Below are 19,445 nucleotides of genomic sequence, written 5' to 3'. Positions count from 1 at the left end.
GCAATCACACCCTGGACTAAGTTTGATGATTCAAAACGTGTCTAGTATGACAGTGCTTTCAAGTGCTTCAATTATTATCTACAATTATTTCATATTCTACAATACTTACATCATGAGATAGCTTATATAAAATATTAATAATTATATATTAAATAATATTGGACAACATCACATACATTACTCTGATCACAATGTAAGTAGCTAAAGCACTTGTGTTATGGAATATCAGAAGTAACGACGGTACCACGAACACACAGACCCAAGATAATGAACAAATTAATGAACTATTTTTACGTCGACTTGGCCGGGAATCGAACCCGGGACCTCGGGTGGAGTACCCATGAATACCGGTGTACACACTACTCGACTACGGAGGTCGTCAAATTTTTAAACATCTCTACCAAGTTATACGACTTTTATTGATTAGTTATTTATTAGCACATAATACTAATATCAATTTCCTAAGATGATTATTATTTAACATAACCGTTTAGGTATATCCGTAATTAATTTAAAATAGACGACAAGGAACAATGGACATAAATATTAATTGATACCGGACCTGTTTCATATCTAGTAATGAATAACTAATGTTATGACTGAGATGTTGCGGCCCAAGTGAAAATTATCAATTTCCCGACGAATCCCGGGACGGCGACCCTTGACTCCGGGACTGTTTAAACTTGAAGTTCGTCTCTACAATATACTCGTACGCTAGGGCTGTAACAAACATATTAAATGTACAACTAGCTCACGCATAGATTACTATAAGCATTTAACTTTCATCATAATTACATAATCTATTTAAATAACATAGTTTAGTAAATCACTATGTAAGATTTTTAATTCCTTGAGTGTTATTTACTCCAGTAGAAATTATTATTAGGATTCTACTAGACTTGTACATAACAAATGATATGTATAGTTAATCTGGCTCTAAATTAAATCTAGATCAATTTTATTGGTAAAAAACAACCAACTTACTATTAGTATGTAATGTAATTTAATATTCGAATCTGATTTTTTCTTTAGATTCCACAACTGCAACCGCTAACTAATTTTATGAATATTACATAATTCGCCTCGATGACTTTCGACCACGGCATGGGCGGTTAACCTCAAAGGTTCATGATCGCCCTCTCTCTCTCTTGTAACTTCATAAGAACCAATAAGTGATTTAAAAGGAATGGATTGTAGGAACTGGCAATTTCCTTGCTCTTTGATGCTACCGAGAAAGTTAGCAGAAAAAATCGAGCATATTTATTGAATCAAACTGGGATTTCAATCCAGGGTATGGCACCGCCACTATATCGATGAATCAAATAAAAATTAAAGTGTGTTGCAACTTTTTATCAGTTTTATCGGTCATCAGTTTTCAGATGTGGCAACCCTAACATCACCCCTTGCCGGCGGCTCATATCTCTAACAACATAAAAGCAATTCGGCAAATTGTTATTGACATGTTAATAGTTCGAAGGACTTGGTGTCGCACTGCAGCTCGGCGCGCATTACTATAATAACTTATTGGTTGTCTTATGGCGGACTAATTGCATATTTAATGTTAGCATTTAGTATCACATATAATATATTATTATTCATAAAAGTAATCAATTGTTTTTGAACTTAGCATGCTTATATACTACTATACTTAGCTTAGAATGTTAGTATTTAGTATAACATATAACGCTTGTTCATAAAAGTTACCATGGCTTTTTAACTTTAAGTTAAATTATTTTCAAGGATATATTGAAACAATAAAAACAAATCAAATCAAAATTTAGTTAATTCAAGTAGGCTTTTACAAGCACTTTTGAGTCGTCATTTAACGACTAATTGAAAGTGAAGGTACCACCGGTTCGGAAAGTAGATTTTACCGAAAAGAATAGGCAAGAAACTCAGTAGTTATTCTTTTTCAACCATTGATTAAAAGATCTTTTTCTTTACCCATTATAATACTTAAATTCATTTAAATCCATTCAATTTTAGTGTGATTAAATAACAAACATCCAAACACACAAGCTTAAGTTATAATATTTTGTAAATATAATAAAAGTACATATTATCGAAATGAACATATTTTTTTCCAAATAATCTCCATAACAATCTCTTCAAACAAGGTCCCAATTAGCTGAACCCGTCCTAAGATTAGATTTGTGGATCGTAATGCCTCGTTCCGACCATTTTGGCCACGGTAATGAATTTAGCCTCAAGACAGAACTGCCGTTTGCCCAGCATCCTTGTATAACCGCTAGCATCTGTCACAACCCTTCCTTGTAGGTTGCCTGTAATAAAAACTAATCACGGATAACTTTATTTAATTTGTATTTTTAATTTATACTTAATAAATCGCTTGTCCAACTACCTACCAATGGGCAACTACTAAATGAGGAAATCAAATTCTATATGAATCTTACGAAGATTGACTAGTATTTTATACACGAAGCTTAATATCGACAGCTTTTTTTTTAATTGGATTATTATCCAGCATTACATTTTAAATTAACACAAATATACTTACTTATAATGTATTAATTTCAACTAAATATATGCAACTTATTTCAGCGAACAAGATCATAATTTTTTCATGAAAAGTGCAATAACATGTAAAACATTATTTTGCATCTTATTTTCCAATGATAACGATTATGGCAACACTTTAAAGACTAAGTAAAATAAAAATAAATCTAGACCTGATATGAATATGGACACCATAACGATGCGACTCCATAAATAATTCAACTCATCAAGGTTCGATTGCGTCAATGGTTCCTTAGGGCCGGTAGTCTGTTTATACGAGCATTGTATCCCAGCTTGTTATTTATTAACGATGATATTTATTTATCTCATTGTGTTGCTATTGTTAAAATTAAATTATAGGATCTGTATTTGTTTAATAAATCAAATCACTAAAAGTAGGTATGTTATTATCATTAACAAATAAAATTATATCATTAAATACGGCAATAATTAAATTCATAGCTTTTTGCACTATGTTACTTTACTGCGTATACATACATCGGATGATTCAATAAATCTTGTTTTTTTAACAATACAGTAATAAAAATCAATTTTATTTAGTGAATAAAACAAATGATACTAAAATTTTATTTTTACACTAAATCACGATCAAAACATCGTCAAAAACACTAAACGATTTGTAAGTGTTCCTGCCATCTGAACCCTCAAGCACATTTAATTACATGTAATTTATCCCGGACATTAATCCGCGAACGCTTCTGCCCCGCTTAAAAACCCGGCGAACTTATCCATTCCCTTGATTACAAGCTGTCATGTCGTAGGATTTTTTTCTAAGCCCTCAATTGTAATTAGTTATGTTGGTTTCACTGCCGGAGCCCGATTATGGAATTTACTCAAGTTTTTGAAAATGAAAGTAATGCTTTAATTATTTTCTTTGCACTATAGAAAAGCTCACGTTTCATTGCCATTATTTTTGACATTTATATTTATTATTCACTATTAAAACTCATCGATTGAAGTTTTATGAATTTTATTTGCCCATTACCTCTGATTTTAAATATAGATAATAGTGTTAATGTAATTTAATAAATTTTATATTCATGAAACAAATTATTCTAATTTGAATTTTCACCCTATCATATTAAAATTGATAAGAATACTTTTATTATATTATAGTTACATATAGTTAGGGCAACACATAAGTCACGTAATAACACCGCGCCCTCAAGTGGTAACATTCATTTTCTTAAATGCGCAACGTAATTGGCCCCCACCTCGAGATGTTGCCAGCCACAAAATTTATTGCTTAATTACCTCAAGAAAACGCGTCGCCGGCCGAACATCCCGACAGATGTTTTTTATTCGTGTGGAAAAACAAAACGCTTTAAGAATGACATTAATTAATTCTTAATGAAATTCATCTTCACCCTCGCCGTGTTTTAATTTAAATGCTCGATTTATTACTTGTACAATTTGTCGCGAACTCTTCTCCCTTGGAATAATTAAACAAGACCATTCGTTATTACATTTATTAGCGCCAATTTACAAGAACAGAACGAAAACTCTGTCGAACCGTCTCTTTAAGAAATATTGATTCATATTTATACCAAAATAATTATTTATGTAGTTCGCTTTTTTCAAATGTCATCTTGAAAAACCAAGCGAATTACATATTGATTACAAATAATTACTTAGTACTTCCTATTATAGGGGTCCTCAATGGAGCTGTGAAATAATGAATCGTCGAATCTGAGGTAGCTGTCGTCCGAATGATTCTGATCTTTGAAGGCCTTGTGAGAAAGGTTGTACGAATTGTCTCCAGCGTCGTGATACTGGTGACTGTTTATCGTGTTCCTGTTACCATTTCTGTTTGTACTTGTGCTGGGTTTCTTATCTTCTTTCTGAGGTAAAACTGGCGTCGGTGTAACCTTCTCATCAACTTTCTTATCCTTGTTCACCGTGCTCGAGCTAGCTAAGTCTCTATAACCGAACCTCCTTTCGTCTTTACGCATGGGGACATAAGGGTACCTATTTCTAAACCTGTAATCATACCTACCGGTTCTCGCATTATAGTCGTCGTCGAAACGTCTATAGGGATCGACCGAATACCTGTACCTCAGATCGACACTCGGCGGCGTTCGGACAACATCGGGTAGATGAGCGTAATAAATAATCCTTTTAGGCTTCCGAGGAACATAATTATCATACGCTTCATCATATCTGTCCACTCGCGGCCCGTAGCCGGGGTAGTACCTCTTCTGATCGTATAAATCATAGTACGGATCACGCCTGTATAAATCGTCAGCAGCGTAATATCGATCATCGTAGTAGGGCCGCCTGTTGTCTTCCGGATAATAAACGGCCTGCCTCGGATAAACGGGCTTGTACTGTTTTCTGTCTTCTTCTGGCCTTACGAATTCGGTTCTTAAATCATCGGTCCTTGTCGGTCTTTGTATCGATTCTTTATCATTTCTCGACTCGGAAGCTTCAAGGCCTTTGTTCTGGGTCACGAAATTGACTCTTGGCATTCGAGAATGAATGAGCTCTCCGGAGGGCTGCGGTGGGGTTAGGTCGTCTCTGTGGACGTTGTCTTGGGTGGGGAAAGGCAACTTAATCCAGTTTTCATTTGAGGCTCTCGCGCCTCGACCGGTTGGCTTATCGGTAATGCTCTCTGTAGTTTGGTACACTGGTGCCACATCTTGAGGTTCGTTTGTGATGGATATTTTAGTTGTAGGATCTTCAGGCGCTAACGGTCCTGGGAGCCAAGGAATGTGTTGATTCATATTGTCTTTTCTCATATCGGTTCGGAAGTTATGGAACTTCTCCTCCTCGATAACATCGCGACGGCCGCGTGGGATATCTTCGGCGTATTCCTTAAAACAAATATTATTATTATCACTACAGTAGTATAAAACAAAATCGCTTTCTTAGTCCCTATCTTTAAAACTACAAGGGATTATGATGCGGTTTTTTTTAATAAATAGACAGATTCCATTGGAAGGTTTTTATATATAATACATGGACAATATAGTAAAGAAACACTGACTGAGAAGTTTCTAATCTGATGTCGTAAATAAATAAATTCTGTAGTATATTTAGCATCAGTATAGCACCGGCTTCGCCGGGCGGGTCGCTAGTTATTCATAAAATCTTGCAAAATAATGTAATGTTATGTTTTTTTTAAACGGATAGCAAAATCCCAAATTTCCAAATTATAAAATAATTAGTGTGTATAATAAAACATACGCTTCAATCAAATAAAAAATAACTTTATTCGATTATGCTTTAAAATCTTCATTTAACTATGTAAAGCTACCATCGATTCGAAACAAGACAAGATCAAGACAAGAAACTAAAAATATATATCAATTAAATATAATTAAATTGGTTATAGTATATATTCTGCCTGAAAATCAACAATTAGGTATTAGCGAAACGCATTATCAAGTAAATACTTTTATAGATAATTTAAGGCCTTATACATTAATATTTTGTTATTCAAACGATTTCAAAATCCGATTGAAATGATTTATTTAACACTTAATAAAAATTATTAATTTCTTAGGTTATACCGTCGGATGTTCGTTGAAAGCTTGCTGAAGATCGAACGGGACTATCGCTTGTACCAGCAACGCACTCCAAACAATCAGTATCGTAGTAATCTTCATTTTGATAACACAAAAACAACTGAAACAATAAAACAAAAATAATTCAGCAGTGACCAGTGGCTCAATATATTCAACCGTTAGAGACTAGAGAGAGAGTGCGGGTTCAATCCCACACGCAAAACATCGTAATGAAACATATACGTGTCAGTCAAAGATCAGTGAGTCATAGAATAAGTTCCAATCTATCTCCTCAGAACCTTAGCTCAGCAGCAGCTCAGTAGGACATTTACAAACAGTTCCTATATTAGGTATAATATATAAAGAACCATTTTATTTCCTTACTATTTGAGACATTATCAAGTATCAAAAATGTTCACACGTACTCGTAACTTGAAGTATAATTAATACGTGAATATAATAATCAAAATATTTTATCTAAATTTAATTCTTTACAATTTCAAAATACTATACAATTTGTATACGATATTGTGTTTGTCAGACGCGATGGCTGGCGGAAACGCGATGAAATCGACGGAAGTCTCCAAATGTCCACCTAACCGTGAATATTATCTTTTTTTTTTTTTTTTTTTTTTTTTTTTTTTTTTTTTTTTTTTATTACGCTGGAAAAACGCTTTGCGCGCTTCCCCCACGTGATGGAAAGTGGGGGGGTGTGTGGGACTCCCCGGAGCCCTGAACGCCGAGTGCGCCCAAGCACACCGGGTTTACCCACTAAAAAACCAGCGGTACCCTCTCCGTCTTTCGGCGGACGCCACGGGATCGCTTACGCATGCTACCGTGACGCCCTGACGGTCGGCCCGCTTATACGGGCCTTCAACAGCTAGGGGGGATTCCCAGGGTACTGGGACCCCCCCTGGTCCCTACGGCGCCTATTGAGGCGGAGGGAGAAGATGCGCGTAGCGCCTTTTCCTTCTCCCCGGTCGTCTTCTGCGGAGCGAGTCAGCGGCGGCATTTTTTTCCCGCTCCCGCTCCGCTGCTTCCTTCTGCGACATGACACTTTCGCAGAAGGAGCGCATCTCTGACCAGCACACCTCGCTACCGAGCATGGTGTTGATAACGCTCGGTAGCGAGAGGTCTCCGCCCATAGTCGCCGCAAGGATGTGCCTCTGGGGCCCCCACGCAGCACACTCGTACAGGGTGTGGTACGCCGTGTCCACTGGCGCACCACACTCGTGACAGGAGGGTGACTCCTCCCGCCGCGCTATCCCGTGCAGGTACTTACCGAAGCATCCGTGTCCGGTAAGTACCTGCGTCATTCTATACGACAGTGTGCCGTGCTTCCTCTCGACCCAGCGACTCAAGTGGGGACGGATCGCCTCCACTGTCGCTAGGCCCGCCGTGGGAGTCCCCAGATCCTCCTGCCATCGGGCGATCAGGGCTTGCTGGGCTAGAGCCCTGATCCGCCCGATCTCCTCCGACCCTGGACGGTCGCCGCGGTCCCTCGCCTCGACCCGGAACCGGTACACTTCCGCGAGCACCTCCGCCTGGAGCTCCCAGGGCGGATCGCCCGCGAGAAGTGTCGCCGCAGTCCACGACACCGTACGGTACCCTCTGATGCCTCTCACCGCTATGACCCTCTGCGGCTTTCGCAGCAGAGCCCGATTTTTAGCGGTGAGGGCGTCGATCCAGATCGGGGCACCGTACAGCGCCATCGACCTCACTACGCCGGAATAAAGACGCCGGCATAGCGACCCCGGCCCTCCCACATTCGGAAGGAGGCGACCAAGAGCAGCAGCGGCGTTGATGAGCCTTGGGCCGAGATGAACAAAATGCTGCCCGAAGCTCCATCGTCCGTCCAGTATCAGGCCCAGATACTTCATCTGGGGCTGCACCTTGATAACCGTCCCCTGGACGGTGATACTCGCCCCTCGTGGGGGTCCTTTTCGTGGACCGTGAAAGAGGAGGGCCTCCGTTTTGGATATGGAGACCCTCAAGCCCAGCATTCCCATGCGGTCCACGGTGAGAGCCGTTCCGACTTCGGCAAGGCGAGCCGCCTCCCGGAAGTCCCGTCCAATCGCCGTGACGAGAGTGTCGTCAGCATAACACAACACCCCCATCCCGGGAAGGACGGGAGCCCGCAGGAGCCAGTCGAAACCGACGTTCCATAGAATTGGGCCGAGAACCGACCCCTGTGGAACGCCGCAGCCCACTCGATGCCGGACGATCCTCCCATCGACCCCCGCCCAGAGGATCTCCCTGTCCTGGAGGTACGCCTCCAGCAGTCTCCTCAGATAGGTCGGCACCCCATGGTATCGGAGTGCCTCCCGTATCGTCTCGAAAGGGAGACTGTTGAAGGCGTTCGCCACGTCAAGCGACACAGCCAGGACGACCTGCCCCCGGGCCACCGCTTCCGTCGTCCGAGTCTTCAGGGCATTCAGGGCGTCGACTGTCGATCGGCCCGCCCTGAATCCGTACTGCGCCTCCGAGAGACCCGGACCGACCTCCTCGAGGTGCTGAACGAGACGGGCTGCGAGGACCTTCTCGAAGAGTTTTCCCGTCTCGTTCAGCAGCACAATTGGCCTGTATGCCGAAGGGGAATCCAACGGCCGACCTTCCTTCGGCAACAGGACCAACTTCCCTTCTTTCCAAGGCTTCGGAAACTGCCCGCTGCACAGACACTCGTCGAATAGCTCCCGAAGCCTTGCACCTAGGTATTCCAGGGCGTCGCACAGTATACGCCCTGGAACCCCGTCCGGACCCGGCGCCGTCTTCCTGGCCCTCAAGCGACCGAGGGCCATCTCCATCTCCCGCTCCGTAATCAGTGGTGAAACCACTGGGTCTTCGGTCACGGAGCGGGGCGCCATCTGCGGAGGGACGTGCTCGCCTGGATGGGGGAAGAGTTCCCCAACCAGGCGAAGGAGGAGTTCCGGTGGCATCGTCTCGATGACGGGGGCGCCTTGGGTGCGGAACTTCCCGCGTACACCGCGGTACGGGCGCCCCCACGGGTCTCGATTGAGACCCGCCAGAAGTACCTCCCTGGCCTTCTCCTTGGCCTTGCGTATCGCCAGCTGCAGCTCTTTTTTCAGCTGGCGATAGGCGTCCAGCAACTGTCCCTCCAAATCCGTGTCGAGGCCGTTGCGTCTTCGACAGCGGACGTAGGCCCTCCGTGCCCGACAGCACGTCGCCCGAAGGTCGGCGATTTCGGGCGACCACCAGTATACGTATCGGCGCGGAACTCTGCGCCGGGTCCGAGGCATGGCCGCATCGCAGACTTCCTTGAGTGAACTGCGCATCCGGCCTGCCAGCTCCTCTGCGCTGGCGCCCTCCCTCCTCGCTGCGGAACCCCACCGCTGCACGATTGCGGCCTCCTTGACCAGCTCTCGATCGACCTGGCCGAGAGACCACCTCGGCAACGTGGTCGGCACCCTCTGGGGTTCCGCCGGCCTGCGAGAAGTGGAGATCTCAAATCGGATGTACCGGTGATCCGATAGAGTCTCCACCTCCTCCTCCACTCTCCAATCAACCACTCTGCGTGCTACGACAGCAGTGGCGAACGAAACGTCCACAACGGAACCCCCGTGATGGCGAACGCAGGTGTGAACCTGTCCCCTGTTGAGAAGGGACAGGTTGGAGAGCAGGGCCCACACCTGGACGGCCCTCCCTCGCGGATTCGTGACAGGGTTACCCCAGGCACGCGACTTCGCGTTTAAGTCGCCGAGAACCATTATCGGTTTCGGCGACTGCCTGGCCACCGCAGCTCTGACCAAGCCGAGATAGGTCTCGAACTCAGCCAGGCTGCGGTTAGGGGAGAAGTACGTCCCGACGACGACGTACTCCCCCCACCCCACGACTACGTAGCCGGAACCCCTTTCGATGAGTGAGAGGGGGGGCCCCGTTCCGCTCCTCGTGAGGACCGCTACGGTGTCGTCCAAGTCTCCCAGCCAGTGAGGTAGGGGAGGGACGTAGTAGGGTTCACAGGCCACCGCCAGGTCTACCTGCCACTCCGCCATGGACTGCAGTAGAAGATCCTGAGCCCCGGCGCAGTGGTTGATATTCGTCTGAAGGAAGCTGAAGTCTGCGCTCATGTTGACATTGCAGCTTCCTCCTCAGCCTGGCGTCGTCCGACGTTATTGGTAGTCTGAGTAGCGAGGGCCACCTTACCTTTCGTGATGGGGGGGCTACATTCTTTAGACCCCATCACGTGCCCGGAGGGCTTGCCGGCGTCTGCGCATACTACGCAGCGCAGCTTCCCGGTACATGTAGATGATTTGTGTCCATCAACGCCGCACCGGTAGCAAAGGCTTCCTCGTTCCGCACTGAATGGGCAGAGCAACCTTGTATGGCCTAAACCCATGCACTTGTAGCAGCGCAGAGGGCGCTGCTCCATCACGTACACTCTGGCCGAGCTCCACCCAACCAAAAGACGACCGGTGTCAGCCACCTTTTTGGCCGCAGTTATTGGACAAGACACGAAGACCATACCCATGGAACCAGGTCCTCGTGAAATATCCCCGCACCTTACCGTTTCAGCGGGGCAACTCCCTTCGCGAACGACTGCGGCAATAATTTTATCTTTAGTGACGGAGTCGTCTAACCCTGTCACCTTGATGTCCACCTTTCTTATGGGGCGAGCAACGTTGGCCACTCCATCCAGCACCGTACGGAGCTTGTCGGCTAGTTTCTCTGCCTGTTCCGTCTGTGCTTTCGGCAGCTCCAGCACTCTGGCCCCCGTCGCTGAGCGTCGAACTTTGAGCCCACCATTGATCCCAAGGTCTTGGAGTTTCACGCTCTGCTCAGCGCGCTCCAAGACCTGAGCATACGTGATGCCTTTCTTCTCCGCTTCCGGCTGCAGAGTTAATACCACTGCAGCTGTACGAGGCGCGGACAGCTTAGGCTTAGTTGCTTGTCCTGCCTTAGGCACCATAGGCGCAACTGTGGTGGTTGCAACAGTCGGAAGGGAAGCCGGCTTTCCCTTCTTTCCCTTTTTAACCACAGTGGACCAGGACACCTCCTGGACCATCTGTGGCGGAATTATCTCCGACGTAGGCTGGACGCCTGAGGGACCAGCAATAGATGCCGTCGGAACAGCAGGTGGCGCCCGTTTTGGCGCGGGTGCAGCTTTCGGCGGTGGAGCAGGCTGGACAGCCTGCGTGTAGGGCGTAGCAATCTGCTGCGCCGCCTCCCGCCTCTTATCCGCAGCTAACGGGGGGCGATGTATTTTTGCGGGAGGCAACCGTTCCTCTAGTGCGGCAAACCGTGCGTTGATCATGTCGCCGACCGAAGAAATTATGGAGGCTTTAAATCTCTCCATTTGAGCATCCTGTGCCGAGCCGGAAGCATCACTTGCCCCTGCCTCCTTGGTCCGCATTTCTGCAAACTCGCGGCGATGAGCCTTTACCTCGGCCTTGAGGCTGTCCACCTCTTTGCGCAGGCGGCCATTATCGGTACGGAGCTTTTGCGTCTCCTCGGCTTCTGTCCGAGCTGCTAAGGCGTCTACAATGCCCTGTAGTGCAGCCGCCGACTCCTTCAGCCTCTTTGCAAAGCCACCTTTTAAATTGGTGGACTTTTGGGCCACCTCCAAAATTAGGGCTGCGCTTCGGCCAGCTTGTGCCCGGAGTTCCTCTGCTCCCATCTTCGTGGGATCTTCGGTGTGTACATCCGAGGATGAGGATTCCTCGGAGTCCACGACAACCTGTGGAGCGTCCTTTCGAAACGCCCGACTACGCAGGGACCGCTCGAAAGCCTCCTCTCTGGCCTCGCTGGCCTTGGCTTTCAGCTCAGCCTTTGCCCGAGCGAGGCCACTACCCCGTCCTTTCGCGGTTTTGCCGCGAATCGCAGGCTTGCTCTTCGCAGCCAACCTCATCTCCGTCTCCGTTTCAGAGTCGGAGTTATAAATAGCAAGGCCCCCATAAGGCCGTTTTCTACGAACCAGGGCGTCGGACGACAACTCAGTGTCGACGTCCATCGCCGAAAACGAAAAACATCTATAAACAAAACAATAAAACAAACGAAAATATTTATATACAATAATAAATATTAAACTGAAACAATTAAGATCTGAAAAGATCTATTCCACAACAACAATAGGACCAATCCTTAAACAAAACAAGTGTCCGATAAACAAAGCCACTAGTCCAGATGTTACGCGTCAGAGATAACGAAAACCGGCAAGCAGGTGTCGTTTTAAATCTTCAATCGTAAAATCTTATCGCACAATTCAACACAACCTCAGTCGACGACGTCCGAACGTTGAATGAACCGTGAATATTATCTGCCTAAATTATATAAAATCACTGATGTTATGACCTCGCAACAAAGCGCTTTTACCTAATTCTCATCATTCACATCTAACATCATGTAGGCAAATTAATACTTAAATTCATAAATAAAACGCCATTTTTATTACTTTTTATTAATCTGGTTGAAAATTGGTATATAAGACTTTATGGTACCGACGATTTCGATTCGATATTCGATAATTTGTAAAATTATTACATATTTTCTATTTACTTCCAGAGAACATAAACTTATTTTGACTACATACGTAATAAAATGCAAATCAGGGATCCTTTTTAAAATAAATTAAAAACGAACTAAGATTCGTGGTTATTCACTGTGATAATGATGTCAGATTTAATAGTGGTATATGTGGTTCTATCAAGACGATTTTCATAACTGAGGCTACCTAATACCTACTCAGTGATGCTTGGCCGGTTAAATTCAACAATAAGTTTTATACTTTGGGCCATACACATGATATAGCTACATAGCCCTCAAATTGTATACTTTTCCGTACGAAACCTAGCCCAGTTAACGTCCTTAGATTATTTTTTAATGTAAATAGCGCGCGCACTTTAAAGAACTATAGCAAGCGTGCGAACTTTATTATTTTGGTGTGGGTGACAAATACGAAGGACACACACATCGAAATATGAACTGGTGTGCGTGTACTTAGTTGCCAACTATTGGTCACTATTTTTTATCCACAGCAAACTTTAACAGTCTATGAAAAGACATACATGAATAGTTTAATCAAAGCGTACACAATGACTATTATAAAGCTAAGGGTAGATGACAACATTTCTGTATCATCTTAACTTATATAAGCCTGAATTATTTCCTTTCTATTTTTTATTATTATATTCAATCAAATTATTTAAATGAGAATAAAAAAATAATAGGTCCACGTGTCTTAAGACTTGCTTTGCCTAAGGGAGAAGAGTTAATTCAACCCAGGCCGAGTCCTACAAAACCATATTTGCATAAAATTATATGATGCATAACTCGAAATAATAACATAATCAAGGTGATTAGTTAATTGAAAAAAATGTTATATATTTAATTACTGTAAAAAACAGAAAATAATATGGTTGAAAACACTTTTCATTCCCACGGTAGTATATACAGCTTCCTGTATTCGTTCTGCTCCAAATAAGTTGTATTGAAACATCGATAAAATGTCGAATGACGAGTATCATTGTATCGTTTCGTGTGTAAATCAATGACAGGACTAGACGCTGACCTACATTTAAGTTCATTCATGAAAATCATCATCGACTTTCAAAAGCAAAAACAATTGTAATTATTTTTAAATTAAAGTAGTCACAGTCGTCCATTACGTTCAGACATTAACACTGAAAGATTGATATACTATCCCCCATGTAAGCAAATGATAATAATTTGTTATATTATAATTTATTAATTAATTATTTTATATTTCAAAGCAATCATAATTTATGTCTACTAGAATCAAACGTTAATTTTTTTAATCGACTTATGACCGAATGTAAAACTTTATCTGTGGAAAAAGGATGTGGCGGGCTTTTAAAAAAAATTGATTATAGAAAAATAAAAATGGCGTTTGTTTTATAACTGATCACAAAGTGTGGCGTTTTGTAAACATTTAGAGTAACTTATACTATAGAAAATTTATATTATGTATAACATTTATATGGAGAATGCGTCTACAACGTTGGCAACAAAAATTTAAGTTCCTTGTAGCTGTATCGTAGTACCAACTAGCACAAAATAATTCGCATTATTCCTACTATTGCTGTTTGACTGTAAAATATGTGACAAGTGCTAACCCGCGCTTGCATTAATATCAGCCACAAAATAAGGTATATCATTTATCAATGCATGTACACATCCTAATACTCAAACATCTTAATAAAGTAACTAAACTGTGGCATACTGGAGATATCAAAATATATTTTTAGATAATTATTGAACACTTCCCTTAAATAAGTAAACCAAACACTGCAAAACAAAATGCATAAAATGTTATTACATTTTTGATAATTCGTACCGTATGAATTCAGACTCAAAGTTAAATGACGTGAAAGTATTGTTCAAATTGATTTGTTTAAGATTTAGGAACCGACTAGCAAGTATAAATTTAAAAAAAGTATCTGACCTCTACATAGTCCAGTGTCACCTGTGTCACCAACGAGGATCTCCAGCACAGTGACTAGGGTCTGCGGTTCAGTGTGGGCGACGGGTCAGCGGTCAGTCACGCGCCGTGGACATTTTGTTATGGATACAATCGGTACGCGTTCCCATTACTATTGTTAATATTAGACGAATTTGTTTAGCCAAAAACCTATATTTTTCTTTTGAACTTAATGATGTGTAACTCATAGAACTATTTTAGGACATTACATAGACTTCAAATTGTATGAAATTTTCGGAGGTACTTTACCAACCGCAGCAAAAAAACAGATGCAATTTTAGAAATAAATAATAAACAATATTCTGGCAAAGGTCTTATTAGCGTATTTCCAAAAATATTTCCAAATATGTTAATTATTATAGAGATACCTCTATACCTACTTACTGTAAATGAGTGTTAGGTTGTTATTTATAATTACCTCATAAACCTTATGATTGTGTATAGTATTGTTTTAGTAGATAGTTATGAAAAATACCGTAGTGATTAAGACAATAACAAGACAAGATCAGTAATAGTAAATCTTAACAAAGAAATAAATTGACATGTTTGTGTATTTTCAAAATAAGTTTCCCTTTTCAATTCAATGTGGCTATTTAAGAGTAAAAAATATCATGACAACCATTACATATTACCTAATAATTATATTACATGAATAAAGAAAGTGATATATATATATGTGTATATGTTATAAATATTATTTATATACTATAGCACCTTTTATGATAAACAAGGGTATGTGGACGAGCAATGTTACATCTACCCATAAACAATGACGCCATAAACAGTGGCGGATTTACCAATAGGCTAAGTAGGCTGGGGCCTAGGGCGGCACATTTAGAGGCGTGGCAAATTTAGCCCAAATTTGTGATTATCATACAGAAATTTAAAAAAAAAAACTTAATTTTATACGTATACACATTACGTCCGTAATCCGTATACTCTACTGACAGAAATATCACCTAGTTTATAATCATACTAATAACGGAAAAAAACAGACGTAATAAGGACGATAGAACACAAATCATAAATGTTGCAAAAAATAGTCGGGGCGGCAAAAATTTAATAGCCTAATAGCGGCAGATTTGTAAAACCGCCACTGGCCATAAGAAATATTAACCATTCTTAAGATCGCCAATGGGCCAACAACCTTATGACCTCAGATGTTACGTCCCTTGCACATGTAGTTACACAGAGCTCACCCTTCAAATTGAAACACAACAATACTGCTATGCTATTTGGCGGTAGAATATCTGATGAGTGGTACCTATACTACATAGACGAGTAAAGAGTTAGCACAAAGCCAAACCAACAAGTACTCGATAATATTGTCGACAAAATGCATTTTTTTTATTTGTGGATTTTTCCCGAAGATTATCCCTTACATATAATCAAACAAATTTTACCTCTTTCGAATATTAGTATAGGTAATACAAATAAGCATTCTGTAAGTTAAATTGGCAGATTTTAAAGGACTTCCGGCAAAATCCCAATATCACACAAGCGAAATTGAGCGTTCGTCTAGTATAATGGAATAAAGTTTTTTACAATTATTAAGTGTAATGGACACATCGATGTAACGGTAATCTACAACACATATGTTAATGTAACAATGTGGAGTCGTAGCCGTGTCGCCTGTCGCGGAATTAATGCTCAGATCACTTGCATTTGAATTCAGTGAGATCAATATAGATATGATATCTTTGTTTTATCGAGCTATAAAAACTGTTAACCAAATTTAATTTGTTTTAAATGAATCTATTATTCAAACAGACAATTAAGTACATTTGAATGTGTATGAATAATTATTTGAATTTGTATGATATACTATTAAACTATAAACTCACTTAGAGTTATTTTACATCGGATATTATTTAAGATTAATTTTGTGGGAATTTTAAAGAGCGACATTTAGTATGAATTCGATCATGTTCCAATACGAATTTTAACCAGCATCCTTTCTGGTCATTTTATTTCGATTGCTTTGAAATAAGTAAATTCCTAGTTTTTATACATTTTTGGAACTCTAAGAAAACGGTTATATACGAGTAGATATATAAAAATAGTCTACAGGACAAGTTACATAATGATTTTTTTCGTCTTAAGGCATTTTTGAAAGCAAAAAATATCAAAAATATTTTAAATTAATATCGCTTTCCATGTCGCATTTTTAAATGTGGACGAATATATTATCTTTAAATTATGACAAATATCCAGTGTTTAATAGTTTTATATAAATTAGAAGAAAAATTATTAAGAAAATTATTTTAATTGATACTTTTTTCAAATAAATTTTTGAAGTTGCATTTTGACTAATTTAGAAAAAAAAAACTAAAAAACGTGATAACTCATAAATGTTTCACTTTTGCACTATGCATATGGGGATTAAAATTAATGCAAATATCTATCCTACCTATCACCTCCTATCGGAAATACGTCGAATTACCAATAACCCTGTATATCGAAATATTTTTTTTTTTTTATGGTGACAAATCCCTCTTGTAGCTTTTTATCAAATTAAGTTGAAGATTCATCAAACGAAAGTTCCAAGCCGAAGTACTAAAAAAATTAACCTTATTATAATTCAATATATACGTATAGTACGACACAAATTAGATGTAGCATCGGAAAATGCAATGGAATTGCACTGCCGATTTACACAAAAAATAGAAATCACGCGTCAGAAAAAGCAAGTGTATGTAAATCGACGCGCCAAATTGACGAATATATTAGGTCATATGATATTACAAGTTATTACGTTTGTACAAAGATCATATTCGCAAGAGAAATAAATTTTGATAATTTGGAATAGCGTACTCAATACGGATGTGATCGGTTTTACGAATTATACCAATGCGACATCTAAGTTGTGTCGTACTATACGTTAATACATACGAACTTAATCTATTTAGTTCTTCTCAAAGCACAAAGCTCTCAAATCAAAACCATTCTCCATTTTCATCAAAATTTATAAGTATATAGAATTATTTGATTTTGCATGTACTCAATTTTGATAAAATATGTTATATTCAATCATCTATTTGAAACGAAAACATTCGATCAGCCACTAAAACTAATAGCTACAGAATGTAAAAGTAAATAATATTGTCATGGATATTATTTTAGGCTATATAAATATAAGGAAAATGTCAAATAAAATAACACATTATTAGATATATATTTTAATACTATTATTGTTCAATTAAAAATAGCATTCTCGAACATAAACGCGCACTCGCAAAGCGTAGACAACACAACAGTGTGACCATAAATAACGAGAAAAAAAAATTAAAACTAAACATTACTTGTCTATTATTTCATTGAACATAAGGCATCGTGTTAGCACTAAATTAGAAAAGCTAGTATCTTAATAAGATTATTAAATATTTAATAATATTCTTTAGTTACTATCTTAGTCTGAATATTTTTGACTTTTGTTATAGATAGATTGCATTTTGTTTTTTTAAAAAGAAACTGAATTCGCAGATTTTCTACCCCTGTAATAAAAGTCAGGTCGCTAAACAGTTCAAAAGACCTTATAAAAGTTTATAGCAAAACAAGTGACCAAACTGTGATGATTTACAAATCATATGTGAAAAGTCGTTAAAACTTTTTCTCGAGTTAAAACAGATTATAAAATAACAAACACGATCCTTTTCCATTCCATTTTGAGGAAACATGTTCATTCTTGTGCAGTGGAAAATATGTTTACTGGATTCGTTCATTCCTAGCGTACAATCTAACGCAATCAGCACTTAAGGCCCTTGTTAATGTGTTAAAAATAAAGACAAATTATTATAATAACCGACTCTTACGTTATATAAATTTTACATAAATCGTATATGTAAAAATAGGGTAAATACAAATGAAATTCAATTGAATTGTCATTTAAAATCTATTTCAATGAGCATATTAAATATGGGTCTGTTATGCTATATATAAATGTGTGGCTTATGCAACTATTTGTAGTAGTATATAGTCGCGTTATTAAGGTGTAAAACATTTTTAATCCAATTAATCTCTTATCACCTTTACTCATTAAATTTAAATTGAATTTTTTCATTGATTATTTTGTTCTTAAGAATTGTGTTAAAAATATATATTAAATAACCAACTATACATTCTAGCTGATGTGAAATAAATAAATTTCAGTTGTCACAGAGTGGGTTATTATAATAATCGGTTAATATATTCATAATTAAGTATTGATAGTTTATTCTTGCATAGCAGCTGCCTCGGCCGGGGCAGTGGGCTCATTGCCGTTCTTCTTCTTGGAGCCAGACACGATGTCATCGATTCTGAGTAAGAGAATTGCTGTTTCTACTGCTGTTTTGTATACCTGCAATTATTAAATGGAATTTTATTATTGTCGAAATTGAGCTAGTAAAGTTTCGAGACGACGAGACGGTCCACTAGCTAAAACACGTAAATTAATATAAAGTTAATGTTAAATTATGTTTACCGATTCATGCAAAAGCAAATATCACAAAATATATATGCTTAATTTGTGTTTGAAATTAATCTTGTGGTTGGTAGATTAAGAAATCATCCTAAGGAAACCTGTATTGATCCAATACCTACCTGCACATGTGTATCGGTCACTATGTATACAGATCCACATTAAAGCAGATTATGCAGGTTTTTTATAGTTAAAAGCATAATGATAACAAAACTGCCAACTATTTAATTTAACATGTACCAATACTAAGTCACACACTACATTCACGGATTTCTAAGATATATTAAGCAATAAAATGTATCTGTAATAAAAAGTACAATTTTATTGACATTTAGGTACACATATCATCTACTTTAAGAAAAAGGTGTTTACGACGTGAATTATTTTCATTTATAATATTAGTGTGAATCTACAATAGGCTATTTGACTGGTTTTTAAAATCCATTTTATATTATTTAGTAGAGGTTAAGGAACCCAGTAAAAGTTGATTTTT

The 19,445-nt window shown here is 39.8% G+C and overlaps 3 protein-coding genes across 3 annotated transcripts in view; all 3 read right to left on the bottom strand.

Annotated features, from left to right (window-relative positions):
• Positions 1-3,700: 3,700 nt before the first annotated feature.
• On the bottom strand, positions 3,701-14,727 carry LOC124534913. The gene is made up of 3 exons (XM_047110958.1): positions 14,461-14,727; positions 6,051-6,165; positions 3,701-5,351 (listed from the first exon to the last, which is right to left on the bottom strand). Exons 2-3 carry the CDS (start codon positions 6,144-6,146, stop codon positions 4,170-4,172), a joined length of 1,278 nt encoding a protein of 425 aa, XP_046966914.1. The 5' UTR covers positions 6,147-6,165; positions 14,461-14,727; the 3' UTR covers positions 3,701-4,169.
• LOC124534934 (actin cytoskeleton-regulatory complex protein PAN1-like) lies at positions 10,278-12,009 on the bottom strand. Its single transcript, XM_047110976.1, has 3 exons — positions 10,906-12,009; positions 10,473-10,854; positions 10,278-10,360 (listed from the first exon to the last, which is right to left on the bottom strand). The coding sequence occupies exons 1-3, from the start codon at positions 12,007-12,009 to the stop codon at positions 10,278-10,280; spliced, it is 1,569 nt and encodes a 522-aa protein (XP_046966932.1).
• Positions 14,728-17,659: 2,932 nt separating the features above from the next.
• LOC124534692 (T-complex protein 1 subunit gamma) overlaps positions 17,660-19,445 on the bottom strand; it is a 10,582-nt gene continuing 8,796 nt past the window's right edge. The window contains exon 12 of the mRNA XM_047110673.1: positions 17,660-18,832. Within this exon, the coding sequence (XP_046966629.1) occupies positions 18,707-18,832 (126 nt within the window). The 3' untranslated portion in view covers positions 17,660-18,706. The remainder of the gene's footprint in view (positions 18,833-19,445) is intronic.

The sequence above is a fragment of the Vanessa cardui genome, chromosome 13 (genome assembly GCF_905220365.1).
Source record: "Vanessa cardui chromosome 13, ilVanCard2.1, whole genome shotgun sequence".
Classification (NCBI taxonomy): Eukaryota; Metazoa; Arthropoda; class Insecta; order Lepidoptera; family Nymphalidae; genus Vanessa; species Vanessa cardui.
The sequence above is the reverse complement of the archived record's forward strand: the minus strand, read 5'-3'. Positions and strand labels throughout refer to the sequence as shown.